At 43.5% G+C, this 20,959-nt stretch overlaps 1 protein-coding gene across 5 annotated transcripts in view; it reads right to left on the bottom strand.

The window, feature by feature from the left end:
• The window catches only part of Trio (trio Rho guanine nucleotide exchange factor), a 288,270-nt gene that overhangs the window by 170,797 nt on the left and 96,514 nt on the right, over positions 1–20,959 (bottom strand). For all 5 annotated transcript variants that reach the window (XM_060380406.1, XM_021640449.2, XM_060380403.1 and 2 more), the window contains exons 2-4: positions 16,427–16,501; positions 9,648–9,762; positions 1,482–1,674 (exon numbers count right to left, since the gene is read on the bottom strand). In XM_060380406.1, the coding sequence (XP_060236389.1) occupies positions 1,482–1,674; positions 9,648–9,762; positions 16,427–16,501 (383 nt within the window). The remainder of the gene's footprint in view (positions 1–1,481; positions 1,675–9,647; positions 9,763–16,426; positions 16,502–20,959) is intronic.

Raw genomic sequence — 20,959 nt, 5'->3', positions numbered from 1 at the left:
GGATTGATCATCCTACCCCTGGACCTCTTTCTTGTTTATCTTCTTTAGGTGTACATATTTTAGTATTTTATCCTATCTTATAGGTCTATATAAGTGAGAATATACCATGTGTGTCTTTCTGCTTTTGGGATACCTCACTCAGGATGATTTTTTTCCAGATCCCACCATTTGCCTGAAAAATTCATGATTTCCTCAAACTACTGTTTTTTTACTTAGAATATGTTTAATTAAAATATATCACACTTTAGATTTTCCGTTAGGCAAATCCTAACATGCAATGATCTTTCAAAATTAATACTTATTTTGTATGAGAATAAAAAAGCGTACTATATATTTCACTTAAACCACTTCAAAGCAGTTTCAAACTTAAATTGAAATCAAATTCCACTTCCAGATAGAAAAATCATCACTATGGAAAGACATTTTCAAATCAAGTAGTATACACAAGAAGACACTTTGAAAAGTAAACAACTGATACTTCTTCATTACATAATATTATTTACATTAAAACATGATTCTTGTACATTGAAACCTGATATTCTGGTAGAGATGGCAGGAACAGCAAGCTCCTCCACCAGGAACGGGTATAATTTATTACAAGAAACTATTCCAGTCCTATCACAGACAGAACCTGAGCCAAGCTTTCAAGCTGTTTGGAATACTTTCCCTCCATAATCATCACATTAAACTGACCACATCAAAAGCCTTGTCAGAACGGCAGTGGCTTAAGGAGAGGAGGCTCTCAGTGGGAAAGAAAATAAATTAGCAGGCTTTGGTTTGCTTTTTATAACCATCTGACAGCCGTCGTCCAGGCTCAGCTGAATGCAGAACTCTACAGTTCTAAAAGACTACCTCCACTTCTACAAATGGAAGATCACACCTAAAGTGTCTGACGAATCTCCACACTGTCAAGGACTAGACAAACTCAATCCCTCTGCCATTCCCTCATCTCCAGGATGAAGCACCCAGCACACCTCTGCAGACACACAGCTCTGTGCTGACAGGAGGCACTATTCAAGTGAGGTGACAGAAACAGGCTTCTTCCAAGATACCCGACACCCTAAACCCTGAGAATTGAAATCTAAACCTTTGTGTCCTCCCCTATCAGTGGATTTGGGGAGAGGCATGCATGCAGAGGGTGGAGGAAGGGAGGGATTGGGATGGGAGGAGGGAGGGAACCACAGGGGGGATACAAAGTGAATAAAGTGTAATTAATAAAGAAAAAAACAAACCTTTGTGTCAAAAGCCACTGCACTGGGATAAGGAATGAAGCCGTCTTCTTTATAAAATAATTAAGCGTGTGTGTGTGTGTGTGTGTGTGTGTGTGTGTGTGTGTGTGTGTGATCTATATAAAATTGACATCTAGGTCCTGCTCAATACAGGGTTTTAAAGCTCTGTCATCAGCCCACCACGGTGAGGATGCAGCGCTTATCATAAACCATGCCTTTTGAGTTAGGATGTGGCTACCCAGAGAACGTTACCTCAAATTCAAATTTAGAACTGCCAAAATTCGTCCTCTGTTTCTGCCAGAAGTTGTCGGGCTTGATTATCAGGGCGATGTGGATGCAGCAGGGGAAGGACTCCTGCAGGATCTTCAGCAGAGGCTTGATGGAGTCCCACTTGGAGCCACGCATGTCCACAATCACTGTGAAACCTCGCTTGCAGACCTCTTCACTGTGGGCAAGGAAAGAAGCCGATAAGTGAGAGAGATGGCTCAGTTGGATGGAACACTTGTTGTACAAGTATGAGGAGCAGAGTTCAAATCCCCAGCACCCACATTAGGCAGAAGAGCACTGGCTGCTCTTCCAGATGACCCAAGTCCCTTTTTCAGTGCTCACATGTAGTTCACAGCCTCTACAACTCCAGTCCCAGGGGATCCAAAGCCCTCTTTCAGCCTTCGTGATTACTGCACAGGAGAGGGGTGTGCAGATAGACAGGCAGGCAAAACACTTATTCAAACAAAGTAAAATCGGGCGAAAAACAAGTGATTATGGCCAAGCATGCTTGTAAACCAGCACTGTGGGGGATGGAGACAGTAGGATCCTCAGGCTTGCTGGCTGCCAGCCTAGCTCCAGGTTTAGACCCACTCCAGGAAATAAGGCCAAAAATGTTAGAGCAGGACATCTGATGCCCTCCTCTGACCTTCCAAGAGCACACCCACACAGATACATCTATCTACACACAAACATGCACACACACACCCAACAGGCATGCTCGTGTGGACAGACAATGCACATTTGCACACTCACACATGAGCGCACAGAGAGAGACAGACGGACACCAAAAGAGGACAGAAATCAAGTAGAAGGATGGATTCAGGCAGGGTTCAGCTTCCATTCCTGATGAGATCTGATAAGCTAGGGTCAGAGGGAAGGGGAGGAGGACCTCCCCTATCAGTGGGCTTGGGGAGGGGCATGGGAGGAGCTGAGGGAGGGTGGGTAGGATTGGGAGGGGAAGAGGGAGAGGAGTACAAGTGGGATACAAAGCGAATAAACTGTAATTAATAAAAAAATAAATAAATTTAAAAATAAAAAAAGCCTTTAAGATTTTAATTCTTCATAGAAACAGTGTTGCACTCTGTCCTTTTCAGTAGGAAACAACAAGCACTTATTCCATTGGCCTTTTGTGCTGTTAACTGACACACTAGTTCAGTAACTACCACAGCAAAGGCCCCTGGGGAGCAGAAAGGGAGAATAAACTCAGTGTGGCATCCAGAGCCCAGGATGGGGATAACAGTTACTTCAGAATTCCCAACAACACAAGCAAAGCCAACAACCCACTGGCCTTGGTGGCAGTGCTGGGAACTTTTTGAAGTCCAGTTTTGGTCCCTTTCCTCTAGTGCTGTCCCACCAGAGACTCTTGACATCATTTTGGCAAGCTCTGTGAGGAAAATCTAGGTTTAGGTCTACACCAAGATTGCATTATCTTTATGTATGGCTGAATAGATGATGTGACTGTGGCAGTAAGTAACATCGTTGGCTCCTGGCACCAATCAAAACTGTGTTAGGACTTCCATGCTCTTCTCTTGGCTCTTGGCAGTTAAACAAACAAAAAGGTCGGTTGCATGGGGTTAGTACCTGCAGTTCCGGGATGTACAATGCTGAGGAAGGAGGGTCTGGGAGCCAGGTTGGCATAGGCAACAAGAAGACCTACCTCAAAGGCGACGGGGGGAGCACTTGCTAATTGCATTAAATCTCAACACTGGAAGAGACGGAATGTGAGCATGGCGCACACCTACAACAAATATTCACTAGGTGAGAAGGGCTAGGGCTGCATTTCCATCCGCAGCCTGTCTGTCTCAATGCACAAAGCCCTGGGTTTGATCCCAAGACTACATAAGCTAGATGTGAGAGACACATCTGTAATCTCAAAACTTGGGAAGTAGAGGCAGGAGTTCAGAAGTTCAAGGTCATCCTCAACTATATACTGAGTTCCAGACTACCTTGGGCTCCATGACAGTTGGTCTCACAAAAAAACAAAACCAAGAAAACAAAAAGGGAGAGTCGGTATCCTTAAAGAGGAAGAAAAAAATACATCTTTGTGCTACACTGTAATGTGAAGGATATTCATGGAAATTCAGATGACTCCAGAGCTAAGGCACCGCTATAACCCATCATTACAGACTCCAATGGTCTACTTTGTGTTGATGCTGGTACCAGACCATAACCAGGGAAAGACTGCCTGCAAGTCTTGGATACATACCGGACACCTGATGAAATCTCACCAAGGCTTGAGGGAGGTCTGCACCTAACATAAATAGCCTACATGTAAATCTCTGCCTGTGTAATTGTCTTCCAAACTACTCTCCATTGAAAGTCAACAAGGTTATTACTCCTGGAGACTGGTAAAAAGAAAAGAAAATAAGTCTCAACCAAAGCTACCTTCATCCTCTCTTGCACAGACTTCGCTCGCCTTTCCCCTGTCCTAACCCTTCCAAAGCATCTATGCGCCTCATTTTCTTCCCTCTGCTGTCTCATACCATCACAGTAACTAGTTTTCAAAGTTTCACAAATACAAAGTTCACAGCACAGCCACAAGATTCTAAGAAGGTGTGTAACATAAGCATTCCAGAAACATCTATTGTGGAACTCAACAGAGATCTGGTTCTCAGGCACAGGAGCATAGTGGTTAGAGCCTGGGAGAGAAGACAGATGGTCCAACAGCTGCTTATCACCTGTCCCAATTAGCTTTAGCTGTCAACTTGACGTAGCCTAGAGTCATCTGAGGGAATCTGAGTTGAGGGATTTTCCAGCTCAGATCGGCTCCTGGGTGAGTCTGTAAGGAGCTATGGACAATGATATGGAAAGTCTTAGTACACTGCAGGGGGATGGGTGGTTCTGAGCTGTACGAGACACTAGATGAGGCACACACTTTTAATCCCAGAGCTCAGGAGGCAGAGGCGTTCAGATCTCTGTGAGTTTGAGGCCAGCCTTGTCCACAGAACAAGTTCTAGGACAGCCAGGGCTGCACAGAAAAAAATAAAAATAAATAAAATAAAATAAAAAACTATCTTTAAAAAAAAGCAAAATGAAAACAACAATAAAAAAAATCCCACAAAAATAAAATAAAAAGCTACATGAACTTGACCCAGACAGCAAGCAGCACTCCTCCTCCAGGGTTCCCATTCCAGACTTTTACCTTGAATTCTTGCCCTGAGTTCCAATGACAAATTGTGACCTATAAATATAAGTCAAATAAGCCCTTTCCTTCCCAAGCTGCTTTTGGTCAGGGTGTTGTATCACAGTGACAAAAAGAAAACTACAGCACAGCTAGGATGTTAATAAAGCTTCAAAGCAATGTTATGAATAAGCAGTTAACACTGGGGTGGTTAATCTTGCCAACCTGCCTACACTGATAGGGTCAGTACAGTGACAAACAGTGAAGTACCTGACAGAATTTCCAGAAATGATCACGGGAATTCTGACCTAATAAATGGATTCATCCCTTGCAGGGTTCATCATGATATGATTCCAAGAAGCAGGGTACTAAGCACATCCTTACTGTATCTTGCTCTGACCCCTTCCTGTATCCTTGCTCACTCTCCTTCCTGCCTACCATGATGGAAATGCTCTGTTCTGGCAGCTCTCCCCACTATGACAGACTGACACTAGTTGAAACCATGACTAAAAATTCAACTCTGGGACTGAAGAGATATCTCAGTGGTTAAGAGCACATACTGTCCATGCAGAGGGACCAGGTTCAGTTCCCAGCACCCATATCCAGCAACCACCTTAACTGAATCTCAAGGGATCCACCCCCTTCAGCCTCTTTAGGCACCTACTTTTGCTTGTACACCCAACACAGACCACAGAATATATACAATCAAAAAGAAAATAAATCTTTTCAAAACAATAACAACAAACATACAAAGAAACATCCTCTCCTGTCAGATAACTGGCTACAGCAGCAATGAGAAAGGTAGCTAATATACTACCCGTACACATTATCAACTGGTTCTGGCTGAGAAGTGGTTCCAATTCTCACACTGATCCTCACCCCAGGCAGGGCCAGGGCCACAACACTGTTAACATCCCAGGCGCAGGCATCAGCTGTTTCCTGGCCCCACTCCTTAAGCCTGGTGTCCCCAGCTCATGGATGTTAACCATCCTGGATCTCCAGGGTTCAAACTGGGCTTGTGATCCTCCAAGGTTCCATGTATAGAAAGTGCAAATCTCCAGATGGAGCTAGGACAGCTACATCCCAGGAGGAGGCATGCCTGGCTGCTAAGTCTCTGAAGAAGCATGACCCCTGCTGAAGCAACCCCCTCCAGGCCCACAGAAAACTGAAGCAATCTGTCCTGTTTGTTTTACTATGGGGTGTTTGACAGACTACATTTCATATGTCAGTCATCACTAAACCAAGATATTAAAATTACCTTGCAACCTGTCTTTCTAGGCATGGTTCTAGGCAGCAGGCATATAAACTATAAAGCCCCTCTACTTGAAAGGAGTTTAAAGGGAATCCTTTATAACTCTGGGCTTAACAACAGGAACAAGCAGAGCACAAAGCCTAAGGTGCTTTGGTTGGCCCACATGGCTTACAGGAGGATTAACTCCTGCTCTCTCACCATCCAACTGTTCCCACCCAGTAGCTTCCTCCCAGAGTGGTAATCAGTGCCCATGAACCCAGCTGGGCATGCAGAGTCTCTTGGGTGTGTTTTCTTCACACTGAAAGCCAGGTATCCTAGGGAGAGCCTTGACCTGCAAACACCCTTGAGTCTGCTGTCCACCGTGATCAAAGGAACACATGCAACTTGGTCTCCAAGCCCTGCCTCCGCCTGATGACAAAAACTGGTCTTGGGAAAATGTGACTTTGTTAACTAATTAATCTAATAGTTTTACCTAAGAGCATCATGGTATCTGTAAGACAAAGGAAACTTAGTTAAAGCTAAGGCCCCTTCTGAGCTGTATCTTTAAGAAAGAAGAACTTCTTTCCTTAGTTCTAAGATGAAGAAAGCCTTCATGAGCAGTCTCAAATCAGTGTATCAAATGGGTTGTCTTCACACTACTCGTGAGCAACTAGAGTCGGCGAGTCAGGAGAGCCTATCCACTTAGCTACCAGAAAGCACCCTACAGAAGGTAAACAGCCTAGAACTTGGGGAGCACAAAATAAAGGTCAAGCAGTGATAGCATAAGCCCCCAGGAGGCTGTTTTTACCACCGCAGGAGCCCCATGGTGCTGTGCCAATACTGCTGTCAGTGCTCTTCCTAGGGATAGGTTGGAAAGGCGACTACAAATTAGTCCCTACAGACCTACCTTGTGTCTCAAAACTGTTGATTTTTTTTCTTTTCCATCACTGTGTCTGGGTATGCATGTTTGCACATATATGGGTGCTACATGTATGTGTGAGCATGTGGAAGGCAAAGGCCAATTCAGGAATCATCTTGGATCCCTCTTCTAGGTTTATTCATTAAGGCAAGGCCCCTCCCTCAAACTTGGAGTTCACTGACAGGGTAGTCTCACTACTCAGCCTGCCCAGAGAATCTCCATCTCAGCCTTCCAAGGCTGGAATCTCAAGTAGACCACCATACCTAAATGGCAGTTGTGCATGCTGGGAATACAAAGTGGTTGTCACACTTGCATGGCAAGTCCCTAACTGTTGCTGAAGAAAGATGTAACACAAACATCACAGCAGCATAAGTCACATTAATGCTCACCAGCGGGATGTGTGGCCAAAGAACACAGACTGGTTTACCTAATGACAAGCTTGGCAAAGGGAAACAGAAGAACATAGGTGGAAAGAAGAAGATTTTGCACTGTTTCTCAGACAGCTACTACACACCAAGCACCATGAGAGGCGCACATGAACAACCTTACTCAGCACTCACAATGACCCTAAGATATACCGCTCATCAATACCTCTCCCATAGCAGAAAACCAAGAGCCATCACTGAGGAAGGAGTCCCAGCTCACCAGCCTAGGCCTTCTCCACATAGGACCACGAGCCCTACACTGCCTGCTCAAGAGCTAAGCTACCTTCCCATCTCACAAGAGTACTGATGGAATAGATATAAAAAGGTCACACAGAACCTATACCAAAAGGGAAAGTAGGTTTCTGTCTGTCACCAACATCAACAATGATCACATGAGTTGTATTACAAGCAAACCTCTACGTCCAAGAAAATGAGCACACTATTAATTTGCTGATGACATTTATCGATTCTGGTGTTTATCTATAAAGAAGCAGACATGTGTTTTAGCATGCTCCCAGGAGGCACTGAACCTGAAGGACATCAGAGGAGAGGGGGACTCAGGCTGTGTCCACCTCTCTCCATTAGGACCACCATGGATGGATCTTCTCCATTATCACTAGGTAGGTGCACTGCTTACTTGTTAATTTACTTTTAACCAGAGTCAAATAAAATGCCATTTCTTGTCACTTGGGACTGTACATGAAAAAGTAATTCAAAGTAATAAAATGAAGTGATTGCATTCAGTAGATGAAGCACCATCAAACACATTCAAGTGATTACATGATGTTTGGGGGATTATAAATACTGCAGGGAGAAATTACAGATAAAACCACGATGGGTAAAATCTGATAAGTGGTTAAACTCAGTTATAACTGGAAGGGTTTCTGTTGCACTATTCTTTCTACCTCTATATGCATGCTCATAATTGTCCACTGACACAAAAATCAGTTGGAAGAGAACTTCACCCAGATGAGCTACAATGTGCTTGGCCTGGTTGTACAGTATCAATGAAAAGCAAACCTTTTTCAATTGCACCAATGGAGATAATCAATTATCAGTTGCAAATACTTTTCCAGTTGCTTAATTATTTGAGTCACTGAATGACTACAGAATTCAACTTCAGGTGCCAGGCATAGGCCCAATGGCCTGCACATACTTCGCATGTATTTCACCGTGGTGAGGCAGCTGCAGCCCCAGCCTTGCAGGCTGTTAACTGGTCACTGCGCACACACAGTGGCTGTAGTCCAATGAATATTTAATGGGAAAACTCAAGAATATCCTCAGCAGGTTATACCGTCAAGGGCACTTCTGTCCAGTGCAAGGCTTGGTAGAAGAGGCACAAGTACCTACTACCCTGGCATCATTGTAAATAGGGTGGGAAAGTAGGTTGGTCTGTTCCAGGTACCTCAACTCAAAAAAAAAAAAAATTTGTTCAACATTTTTCCATTTGGTTATATGTGCAGGTGTGTGTGCACGTGGAGATCAGAAGACAGCTGCACACTCAGTTCCCTCCTTCTGCTGTGTAAGTGTTAGGGGCTGAAGCTGAGCTGCTGGGCTTAAGGACAAGCAGCTTGACCTGCAGGGCCACCTCACTGGCTCAGTTTCCCTCAAACCCACTGCACTGATATCAACAGTAGTATTACTTCTCTCACACCTAACAGAAGCACTGAAGCAAGGAAAGTTTTCACCTTGGCCTATGGCAGCAGGATCAAGAAGTAGCTGGCTGTACTGTGGACCATTCCACAGTAGAATGGGGAAGCAGAGAGAGAGGGAGGAGTTCTGCTGTGCAGTGGGCCATCAGGAAGGAGAGAAAGAGGACTGCTGTTACGCAACTGTCTTTGTCCTCAGTCTCTCTGCCAGGTGCTGTTCCTGCCTTACCCTGACTCTTGTTCACACATCTTCCTCAGATAATCGCACATATTCACTGTGCTTCTCTCAGACTCACTGAGAATTAGAACCCTGCTTCCCCAAGGTGTCTGGTGAGCCAGTATATTGGCTGATGATAAAGACTTTTAATGCCTCAAAAACTTCACACTACAAATCAAAAGAATATTTGTAACACATAGAAGCTCAGCATAAGAAAGATACATGCAGGCTGTTGAAAAGAACAAGTTCCTGATAATCCGGGCAACTGGGCTTTGGTATTAAGACTCATGCAAGAAGGTGGTCTGTTTTCCAGTTCAGCAGTGTAGAATCCTAAAATCCCAGCTAAGTGAGCATCCAAAATCCACCATCAAAACTCCACACGGTCTGCAGTAACAAAGGCCTGCCTTCTGGTTCCTGGTCCAGAGGGTTTCAAATAATTCGATAATGGTTATAAAAATGGCAATAAAGATCAAGATCATGACCTTAATTTTATATCTCTTTGGAAGTAGACATACTATTTAGATGTAGAGAAAGGCTACACCTCTTAGACCTACAGGACAGGTTGACAAGGCAGTCACATAGAACTTACCTAGGAATGCAGGCTAAATATGAAATGAGCCTCCTGAGATCCTCCTGCCGTATTCTGTCATGATTGCTGCGGGCTGGAAATGTTAAAATGGGACCTCCACGCTTATCTCTACCACCTACAAAATAAACATTGGGAACATACTTAGTCGCAGCAAGATCAGACAGAACTTTCTACATGCCCTTGCAAGTCTAGCAACTTTACCCATCCGTTCAGTCAGAGCTGTAGCTGAGCCTACAACCAGTCAGGAAGGATGATACAACCCTAGGGGCTGTGTCATCTTTGCCCACCTTGAGCTCTCATGGAGTCAGAAAATGTCTGGGTTCTCAGGGGTAATTGGAGGACATCATGGATGACCTGGTCTTTTCCTCTAATGTGCAGGAAGAAATGCCTTTCTTTAGAATTTGGAGAGATGAGTTCTCTGGCACTCTAATACACATGCTGTGTTTACCTTAACAGCCCCTTCTCTCTTGCTTTCTCTCTCTTTCTCCCCTCCCTCTAGCTCCCTTACCCTCCTCTTTTCTTTCCTCTCTTGAATTCTAAATTTTCTTTTTTTCTACCAAGAAAAATCTTATTTTCTCAGCCTTAAAGGAAAAACAAGAATGTTGTTCAAACATTACACCAATGTCTGGCTGTACACAAACTAGGAGCGGTGGGGTCTCACCACAGTGGCCAGGATGTTTTCGGGGACCCCTTCCCCTCAGGGTTCAAGGAGCTACACAGAAGAGAAGAACAGCCAGACTGTACGAGCCAGAGATGGGTGACTCCAAGGAAATAGCATCATCCATACAGGTCCAAGGCACACATGAACTCACTTGTAAGATCCACACAGGTTCAAGTGAGATGGAGTCTCAGCACTGAGAGAGGAAGCAGACACGAGGTCCCACACCTAACCAAGAAGTGATCTGCAACTGATATCCTCTGTTTGTCAAATGAAATATGAGGTCTCTCTGGGCATATCACCCACTACCCAGAGTAGGTCTCATGCCCAGGAATAATTGGCTGACACAAACTGAACTCCATGGTGTTTTTGTGGACGTTCTATTTTGATTCTTGTCTGGGCTTTTATTGGGGGTGGGCGGTGTCGTATTGGACTTTTGCTTATTCATTTTGATTTTTGCTTTCATAGGTTTTGGGAGGTCTTGTTCTGGGGTTTTGTTTGTTTTGAAAGAGAAAGAAAACCAAGTTGGGTGGTAAGGAAGTAGAGAGGATCTGGAAAGAACTGAAGGAGAAAAACATGATCAAAATACCTTGTATGAAAAAAATTTCAAGTAAGAAAAACAACATGTAAACAAAATCACAGGCGAGTATAACTGTAAATAAAGTAAAAGCAGATTTGATAACAGGTCAGAGAACAAGAGGACAGCCAGAGCATTTGACCTTGACAGAATGGCAGGCAGCTTTCTCTACAGTCACATTGGCCTGGCTGGATAGACACAAAGATGTCCACCTTACTTTATTATTTCCATCAAGGGTAGAAAGGCACAGAAACAAAATTTACAACTCTGATCATTTCTCTTCAGATCTCAGACTTCAAGCCACCACAGGGAACTCTCACTGTTTGTTTTCTGTGCACCAACAAAACATCATCAGAGGGGAATATTCATGTGGCTTTTATGGTGTCCTCGACTGACTGCATGTTCGTTCTAATCAGGAATGAGACTTGATGGAGCCTGAATGCTTAAACTGATCCATATGCATTGTGCACCCACATAAGCCATTTATAACATAAATTCAACAGGCGCAACACTGAGTCAGACACCACATTCCACAGTATCACAGTGCGGCTCCATAGGCTGCACATGCACTTCCTCACGTCATCTTCACAACGAGCCAGGTTTTCTGTCTCAGCTGCAGGTGAAGCTTCCAAGAGGTGAAATCAAGACAAAAGGATAACAGAGCACTGCCATAGGTGGGCCATAGACAAGAACAAGCTTTCACGCTGCTGCTTAAGTTGTCTTTTAAAGCAGTGGAGGAGGCAGAAGATGACCAGCGGGTGGGTCCTGCTCATACAGGAGCAACACTTATGAAAGAAGGTGACAGGCCAGTGATTAGCAGCAAGTCATCTCGAAAATGGCCAGTATTTTTATAGTAATGCTAATGGCTATAGTTTTTGAAATATCTCTTATTCATAAGATAGGACATATAACAGTTTAATTGTTTTTCATTTCCTAATGTCTTTAAAAGTTTTTTCAAGTCAGGGTGGAGAGAAAGAGTCCGTTTGGGTAATGAAGAGTATTATTACTTAACATTTAATAACTTATATAAACATTTAGGTCTGATATGGTAAGGTTTTTAAATTCTCTTTCATAGATATATACTAAATACTTATAAATAAGTGATATGACAGCTGGAATTAATATCAAAATTATCCAGAGTAAGTGTAGAGGAGAACAGAGAATAGAGATGGGAAAGACTTTGAAGACAGCCCTGGCAATCTGGCTCCTGTCCTCTTGCCTTCTGATACTGAGATATCATGATGAATGTTTTTCAAGAACATACTCTTTTTTTTTTTTTTCAATGCAGTTTATTCAGGAACCTTGAACAATCCTCAGACCCTGGGGAAAGCCAGCCCACAGCTTAAATAGCCTCTGGGTAGCCAACCCAGGCGTGCCACGTGGGCAATGCAGATAGGTCCACATACATGGAAGCAAGCCAGATCCTCAGCCTTAGCCAAATGTGGAATTGAAGAACATACTCTTAGCACTGGAGATGTGGCCCAGTGGTAGAGCACATCATGAAGTGCCCTGGGTTCAGTCCCTAGACTTGCAAAACAGTAATAACAAAAATAGAAGTGCTTTTAATTAGCAGTTGTCTAGGCCCAAACTGGAAGAGCTATATGCAGCAGCTGACATTGCACATAGCTCACTGGTGTCACTCTCTCATCATCAGAGGTCTTTGCTACCACCTCAGCAGGACTCCCAGAACCTCAGGTTGTACTTACTGAACCCTAGGTATGTATAAATTATGCTTTTCCTGCATACTTCTCATAAAGTATAATTTACAAAGTGAGCAAAAGAAAGCAAAGGTAACTCACAAGACAGAACCTTTAGAAGTTTTATGAGTATAGTATCACCTCTCTTGAAGGAATCAAACACATTACTGTAATGGACTCAGAAGCCCATGAGTGAAGTGACGCAGGGCAATGGTCCAACCAGCCCCAGCAGCAGCGGAACACCTCTTCACTGGCTTGGTCTAACTCTTTATTTGTGCCATTATCATAGAACTCATCTCCTCCTAGTCCCACCCACCTTCCTCTTCTCCCCATACACCTTTCCCTAGTGCCCTGATAGCAGAGGACTTCCTCCCATGATGAGACCTGATTAAAAAACAAATTAAAGGCCCATGTGAATGTCAATGTTACTCACATGATCAAATGGAACCCCTAACTATATAAAAGGTTAAGATATCAGGCTTTAGAAATCATGACATTCCCTATTCTGAATAGATCTCCTTGTTTTCTTCCTGTCGCTCTAACTATAGCTAGAGTACTGAATTTTATTTTACCTAGACTCGTTTAGAACTTTTTCTGTGAATCAGGCTGCCCTCCATTACTCAGCAGTCTCCCCCAGAAGGGAACCACCACTCCTGCTGAATCGATGATCTCACCTTTCCTTCTATGACACATCCCACCCTGACTACCCTGTCAAGACCTATCCCCACATCCTAGAATAATCTATTTTATAAGTTATGCTGGCTGTCACTGGTGGTCCAAACATGGTCTTTGCCCTCACTTCTTACTAAAAGTGGATGGTTTATGGAGATCAGAAATTCATTCTCTTATGCTTCTGTTTGCTAGGATATCCAAAGTCAAGGTACATCTTTCACCATGAAGGAACTCTGCAAGCCATCTTCACCAGGGTCATCATATCACAGATGGAGAGGAATCATTATGGGCTAATTAACTCATGAAACCATCACAGTCAACACCTGGCCTCTGGAGGTGTCTTTCAACCCACCACCCTCCTGATTTTATACATTGTGCAGATGTGCCATTTAAGTTCACTTAACCCATCCCCCGTAAAAAGTCACATGGTGTGTGCGGTCTTAAGAGCAATGTGTACTTTGAGAAGTTCATGTTCATGTTCAAGAAATCCTAACTGGCTTTTAGAGACATCAATCAAATAAACATATCTCAGCAACTCACAACAACTCATCAAACTTGGCCCACTTTTATTAAAGTCTTTTTAGCTCTAACTACATTTAACTAATAAAGGCAATTCCATTCCTATGGAGAACCTTTTATTGGAGGCAGAGTCTTACTATGTAGCCCAGGCTACCCTCAAACTTGCAATCTGTCTGGATGCCCACCCCCTAATCTTCAAAGAAAAACAACAGAGGTCTGGGTGCCCAGTAGCAGATGGGCAGAGGGCTTCTCTTTCAGACCTAGGCTCAGCACTCCATACAGATGGACCTGTGGAATTTCCTCAAGATGCTTCTTGGATTTAAAAGCAGAATCTTAGTTACTCCAACTTTAAGTACAAAGGTAGTAGTTTACAAATTTGTATTGGCCATTACAGTTATCAGATTTGGGCCTGGACAAGTTAGTGTAATTAAGAGTACTTCTATCCTTGTTATTGTTTTATAATTCTAGGGATTGAACCGTCTCACTACTGTACTGCAAGGTCCACCATAATACACCAACTTATGGAGAGCTCTTGCCAAGGTCCCACAATACTCCCTGATAATGTCACAGAACAAAGTAGATGAGTGACTTCCAGGGCAGAAAAAGGGAGGAAGTGGGAGTCTTCGAGAAATAATGAAAATGCTCTAGAATTAGACCATTGAAATGGCTACACAATCTGTGAGTACATGAAAATCTACTTGTAAAAGACTGTAATAGTAGGCAAAATTATACCGTGATTTTAAAAAAGAGAGAAATGAAGTTAGAAGAAGAAATTATTTCTGAGAATCCATTCATTCTTTGGAACTTTTCCTAAAAATACAGTATATGCAATCAACTTATTTTTATAATTCCCCCTCCTCCTTTTATCTACAAGATAACAATAGGCCTAAAATTGTCTTAAGCTCAAGTGACCCAGCTAGTTGTGGTCAGAAGCTAGGAAACACTAAGAGTGAGGCAACACTTCTATACTACTTTGCTTGCACAGCTGGTTAATGCTTGGCTGTCCTTAATAATTTAAAATGTTCTGTCCTCATTTGTGGTCACTGCAAACCATCTCTCTTCACCAAAGCCCTAACCTTGCACAAGTAAACTTTCATTGAAGATTTAGGAGAAACTCCTAAGACCAATGGTTTTATTTTTTGATTAGTTAAAAAGAAAGGTTTAGGTTTTACAGTAAGTTAAATAAAAATACCATTATAATAAACTCTGAATTAACTACCTAATAGCAAGTGAATAAAACCCAGAGGTCATTACCATCCTCCTCTCTGTCTTCCCAACTCCTGCACTTCTAGGAAGCACAGAGTGGTCCACAGAGTTCTCACTGCCCAGGAGCAGATGGCCAGTGGGTTTCCTTCTCAGACCTAGGCTCGGGGTTCCAGACAGACCTGCTGAACTTCCTCATGATACCTCTTGGATTTGGAAGTAGAATTTTTTTGTTATTCCAATTTTAAGTACAAAACTGGTAGTTCATAAACTGGTAAAGCCATTATGCAAACTGTCGGAAATTACTTGCAAAAAGTAAATAAGATACTTCTTTCAAAATTCAGTGGATTGTAATCCATGAGTTAGTCAGTTGTCTATCTACCTACCCAACTACTTATTTATCTGTCTACCTATCTATCATCTATCTATCTATCTACCTATCTATCATCTAGCTCCCTATCTATCTACCTACCTACCTAGGTATTGCCAAAAACTTGAAGCCCCTCCTTCTGTATACTTTTACAATCTTTACTAACCATGCAGATTTATTATGAGTTAGATACACTTCTCCAAAAATCAACAGACAGACTAAAAGAGTGAGCAAAGACGACAAGCAAAAACACCACGGAAGCTTCATCTTAAATACATACAGAACCACATGCCCTTAGGACACCCAGAAGCTTACAGCATTGTAAATTATACCTGAGAGGCCACCAGAGGCTGCCTCAGGCCAGCACAACATGCTTGTTTTAGACAGTGCAAGGGGTGGGTGCCAAGGGAACAGCATCCAGCAGGACTGCCTGGGAGCACAGTGTAATCTCATTCGTGTTCACTGGTACCATCTTTGAAGCTGCACATCGATCCCAGGAAGAAAGCTAAAAGGCCAGAAGCACAGCCTTTCCTTGTAAGAGGAGAGAAAAGAAGGATGTCCCACAGGCAGGGGGCTGGGCTGTCCCTCTCCACACTGAGGGAGGGCTGGTGAGGAAAGGCAGTATCTTCTCTCAGGAAGACATCTCTGCCAGGTCACTACAGCCAGCCCAAGATGTGGAGACTAACAATTCCAGGAACGGGCAGTCCTGAAGGAAGAGCTAGAGGACAAGAGCCTTGCCTTTCCAACTGGGGAACAAAGAGCCAGTGGGACAAAACACAGAGGTTAAAAACTCCTGACTGTGCCTCACCGTCACACTCCCAACTGCTGACACTAAGGTGTTTAACAAGCAGCTGTTGTACCTAACAGCTCAGGCACAGCAGACATAGTTTGATCACGAGCGCTTACTGGCTTATCATGTACACACTGCCTCAAAAATGCCTTGGGCATTAATTTTTCAAGAATAAAAGAGTTTTAAAATCCATGAAATGTTGGTGCTTTCATGTGCTGTGGCAAATAAGTTACTTTAATCAAACTGTGCTGTCAGAGAAGTCAAGCATAGAAGATCATAAAGTCAGATTTTACCTGAAAGATAGGCGACTTTTTCCTTCAGAATTGGCAAAACATCCATAGCTTTCATTTCATCATTTTTCCGAAACCCTGAAAGAGACAAAGAGAGTCATTGAGCTGCCTGACTGACGTATAATGTCCATTCTACCCAGTGCCAACACATCCACCTTCACCAGAACCAGTAAATCAATTAAGAAACATGACTGTGTGTGAACAGGTGAGACTATGACCCCAACATTTTCCTCTACTTTAATGCTGAATAATGGCCTTTACACACATCGATAGACCACGTCCCAAAATACTCCCAGTCATGCTAGCAATGATAATTTGTCACCCAGAAGACACAATATGAAGTCATTCCCACTCACTGCCAAATCTTCATTTTAACCTTGTAGAATTTAGGTAACTGCCAAAGAAAACTGCAGCATTAGCAGCTTTTTGTAAAGCCTGCTTGTCATAGCACAGGAAAGCCTCTAGGGGGAGCTCGATGCTGCCTCCCCTCAAATCTTCCAAGCCTGGATAACAATCCTTGCCTGGCAGGCAGAGAGGCTTACGCATAGCGCACACTGGCCAAGGCGCCTTCTAAGCTTTTTTGGTTGTACCCTGCAGAGGACTACCAATGGCCAAAGTAGTCTGTTGCTACTCCAGTTTCCAAGGTGGTCAAGGTCACTCCCTAAAAACAGAAGATCTTAGAAAGCCATGGAACAATTTTATGAGAAGTCAGCACGCAGCCTGCAACTCAAGACAAGCCAATATCTAAGTAGAATGAACTGCAGCCCAAACCTGCCCCGTCTGCTCACAAGAGAGCACCCTAAGGGGGCACTTGGAATGTGGGATAGCATCTTTCTTACTCCTGGCCACGCCTTAGGACACGGTCTTGGACTCTAACAGAGGTAGCCAGTCTAGGGCTGGATAACCATTACAACTAGCACTGCAACTGCCATCATTAATAGACCTCTGGGAAAAAAATAAAGTAGCTTTCCCATCCCCAGTTTTCTGTTTTTGCCACATAATACAAGAAAAGAATGCAAAATGTGATCTTGGTCACACAACTGGTGAAAGATGTAGTCTAAGAAGTACAAAGAATTTCTGGTGCTTATTAGCCCAGTTCTGACAGATCTATATATCATAAGTTTTCACCGTGCATGCTGCCATGCAGCTGTAACCCCAACAAGGAGGCTAAAGCAGGTGGATCCCTAGGTCAAGGTTACGTGTCAATTCTCTCTCAAGGACCAGGAGTGTCATTAAAACCAGGGGTGTGCACTTGGAGAACAGGGACAGCGTTGAGTCCTCCTTTCTCCATTCCTGCTGCTGATGTGGACAGGGCTCAGTGTAAGCCTGGGGAGCTGTTAAAATAAGAACTACCTTACACTCTGGGCTGCACTGTGGAAGGTGAAACAGCAAGGAGAAATCAGGGAAAAGAGTACTCAAATTAAATAGCAACTTCAGTGGCCCAAGCTTTTTCCTGAGCCTCGAAAATGAAGGGCAAGTAATCAGACATTTGAGCCAGGCAGTGGTGGCCCACACCTTTAATCCCAGCACTCCAGAAGCAGAGGCAGGCAGCAGGGCTCAGAAAGAACTTCCTGCTATGCCCCAGCCAGGTACTGACAGACCTGAGGCAGCGGTTAGGTCTCCAGACCACCAGGCCACTTCTCTTTCTAAAGCACCACTGCTGTGTGCTAACAACACACCAGACTTCGAAACAGTGCTTATTTCTAGAAGGCAAAACACCTGAGCCAAAAGGTCTACAATTTCATCCCAGTTCCTTCAAAATTCTTGAGTGAATTAATTCCACCTAGTCTCAACAGTTCCCTGTCTGTCACTGCAGGTCACCATGAGGACTTGACTCCTGTGGGTAAAGATGGCAGTGCGGCAGATGCAAAGATGTCAGCCTGGTGACAGCCCTCTAAAGGAGGCGGCAGCCTGTGAGAAGGCTTGTGAGCAGCAGGAGCCCTGTGAGAATGAAGACAGCTAAAGATCAAAGCTGAAGGTGTCAGACAAGGGAATCCTTGTCTACTGGTCAGGGACAAAGGTATATACTTCCCACCATTCCCACAAGCCAATGTTTACCTAGTCCTGTCCACATGATAAACCCCCCAATGAAGTGAGCGTCACCACCAGATTCCCTGAGCTTCACTTGTCTCCAATCAGGAAAGGGCTGCGTGACTTGGACTGTAATTCCAAAACCCTGAGAATGACTGGTAGCCTTCTGAACTACTTATGTCTACTGATGACCATGATGGAGTGAATAACACAAGTTAGAGTTGCTGTATTTCAGGCTTCCACACAGGAAGAAAAAGCACACCAATTTGAGCTCGTAAGCAGAGAGAAAAGCTTTCTAGAAAACCTCAACTTCCCATGTGCCACTGTGAGCCACACACTACCCCCATGTGACCTTATCTTTAGCTTCTTAGAGCTGCAGCTACTGAGTCTTATCAGTCTCCCAACTTTGCAGTCCGATTAAACAGAACTCTTTCTGACAGAAAAGGCACACAGCCAAGTGACAAACTATGTGAAGCCTGTTACGTGTTCACGTTTATGCATCCATATATCCAGACACAGACTGGAGCACCAATTCCCACCAGCTTTATTGTGATATCTGACTGATTATTCCACAAAAATGGTATGGAGGGAAGAAATAAAAAAGAAAGAAGAAATATAAAGATAATCACTCAAAGAAACTGAGTGTGTGGTTAACATAACGGTGGTCACCAAGTGTTATTCTAAATTACATTTCCAGTTTTTAAAACCCCACCCACTCAGGAAGCATGGCTAAGATCTAAACTACACTGACTAGACCCTAGACCATGTAATTCAATAAAAAGCAGAAAGAGGTAAAATCCCAACCACAAAAGCACCTCTAATCAAAAAGACAGGTTATCCATGCCGTAGAAAGCTATTTATGAAAACAGTGTGCAACTGTTCAAAAAAAAAAAAAAGTTTTCTTAAAAATCAAAAGTAAAGACCTTTTTACTGCCGCAGGGCTTCTAGACTATACTACAGAAAAACCCAATTCCTAAGACCTTCCTGACATAGGAATTAAAGGGATTTAGCTGCTAGACTCAATGACCTTCACCTGGAAGCATTTCCACTTCCTGAGGCCACGGGGAGGTTACCCAGCAACAAACACCATTTGAAGAGATGCTTCTGAAACCTAACATGGCATCTCTGTGCCAGAGACCAGGAGGCAGCAGCATTTTTACTTCTGTGACCAAGAGGGTCTGCTGATAGACAAGGGACCACACAGAAAGCTGGTAAATTTAGAAGAGGATAGAGAGAAGGATGGACAGGAGGTGTGGAAGATCAATGGCCAATGGCATTTAGTTGTGTCCATTTTTTGAACCACATAACTTTTAAGTTACATAAAACCTACAATACAGTGTGCAGAAAAATAAAGAAGGGTAGATTTTAATGAAATATTAGTCCAGGGTTGGGGACGAGTCCCAGAAAAGGACTAAATGACAGCGACAACTATTTTTTGAGCAGAGCCTACAATGTGTGTGTTCAGAATACTCACATGACAGCATCTGCAATTAGGCCTTGGCTATCATCAGAAATGATTGTGTAAGTAGGGCTCTGTGAATTTCCTTCTAGCTTCAAGTTCATTCTCTCCCCTCCTTCCTTCCCTCTCTCCAAATGTGAATATTTACATATTTTAATATATACATTTTAAGAGAGCTCGACCCTGAAGTTAAACATCATGGTAAGTGTCCCTGTGAACTGTTTCATATTTACAATGCTATCTGGTCAGGAGCATGTCAGTCTGGGATAAATAATATTTAGTCCATGCTCCCAACCGCTCTTGATTCTTCAAGTGCCAAATATTATATCGTTGACAAATGGATACTCTCCATCTTCTTCTCATTGAGCCAATTCGCTTTGGACAGAACGAGGTGCAAAGTATTCAAAGCCTCTGGGTGCAGGATGGAAACAAACAAATGAATGAACAAACAGACTAACTCTCCTCCTGGCACTCTCCCAGTGTCCCGCAGGACTTTCTATTTTCAGTTTGTAAAAGATCAGCTCTATGTATTTAGCCTTCAATCATACTATGATTGCAACTGTGAGAGGGAGAATTACCCTCTTCACCCTGGAAGGAAATGTCCCACAGTTGTCCTCTAATGATGGGAAATCTTTTAGATGAATCGTTGGGCCAGAATGTCAACATCCTAACAGTAGAGTGGTCAGATCAGCTGCCCACTTCTGGTCCTCAGAGCCTGAGGTAAGTGCTGCAGGGCCACACTGACAGCACCTTTCCCAGCTGGTCAGGGTGCTCACTCTCTCAGTTGCCACTGTGGCCTTCAATTTTCAACATCAAACAAGAAAAAGGGAACAACAGTCCTCCATCTTGTTCCCTCACAGGAGCATGAGTGGCATGGAAGCATCTCCAGAATACGGGAGCTGCAGCTCATTACCCAGGAGCACTTTCCACAGAGGCGTGGAAGCAAACCTAAGATGAGCCCAATCAACTGAGGAAGCCAATTTTTACCCTAAAACCCTTTCTTTTGGAAATCCTTTCTCAGAACCTCCAGCAGAATTTAGTCATTT

This window comes from Meriones unguiculatus, chromosome 3 (genome assembly GCF_030254825.1).
Source record: "Meriones unguiculatus strain TT.TT164.6M chromosome 3, Bangor_MerUng_6.1, whole genome shotgun sequence".
NCBI classification, from domain to species: Eukaryota; Metazoa; Chordata; class Mammalia; order Rodentia; family Muridae; genus Meriones; species Meriones unguiculatus.
The sequence above is the reverse complement of the archived record's forward strand: the minus strand, read 5'-3'. Positions and strand labels throughout refer to the sequence as shown.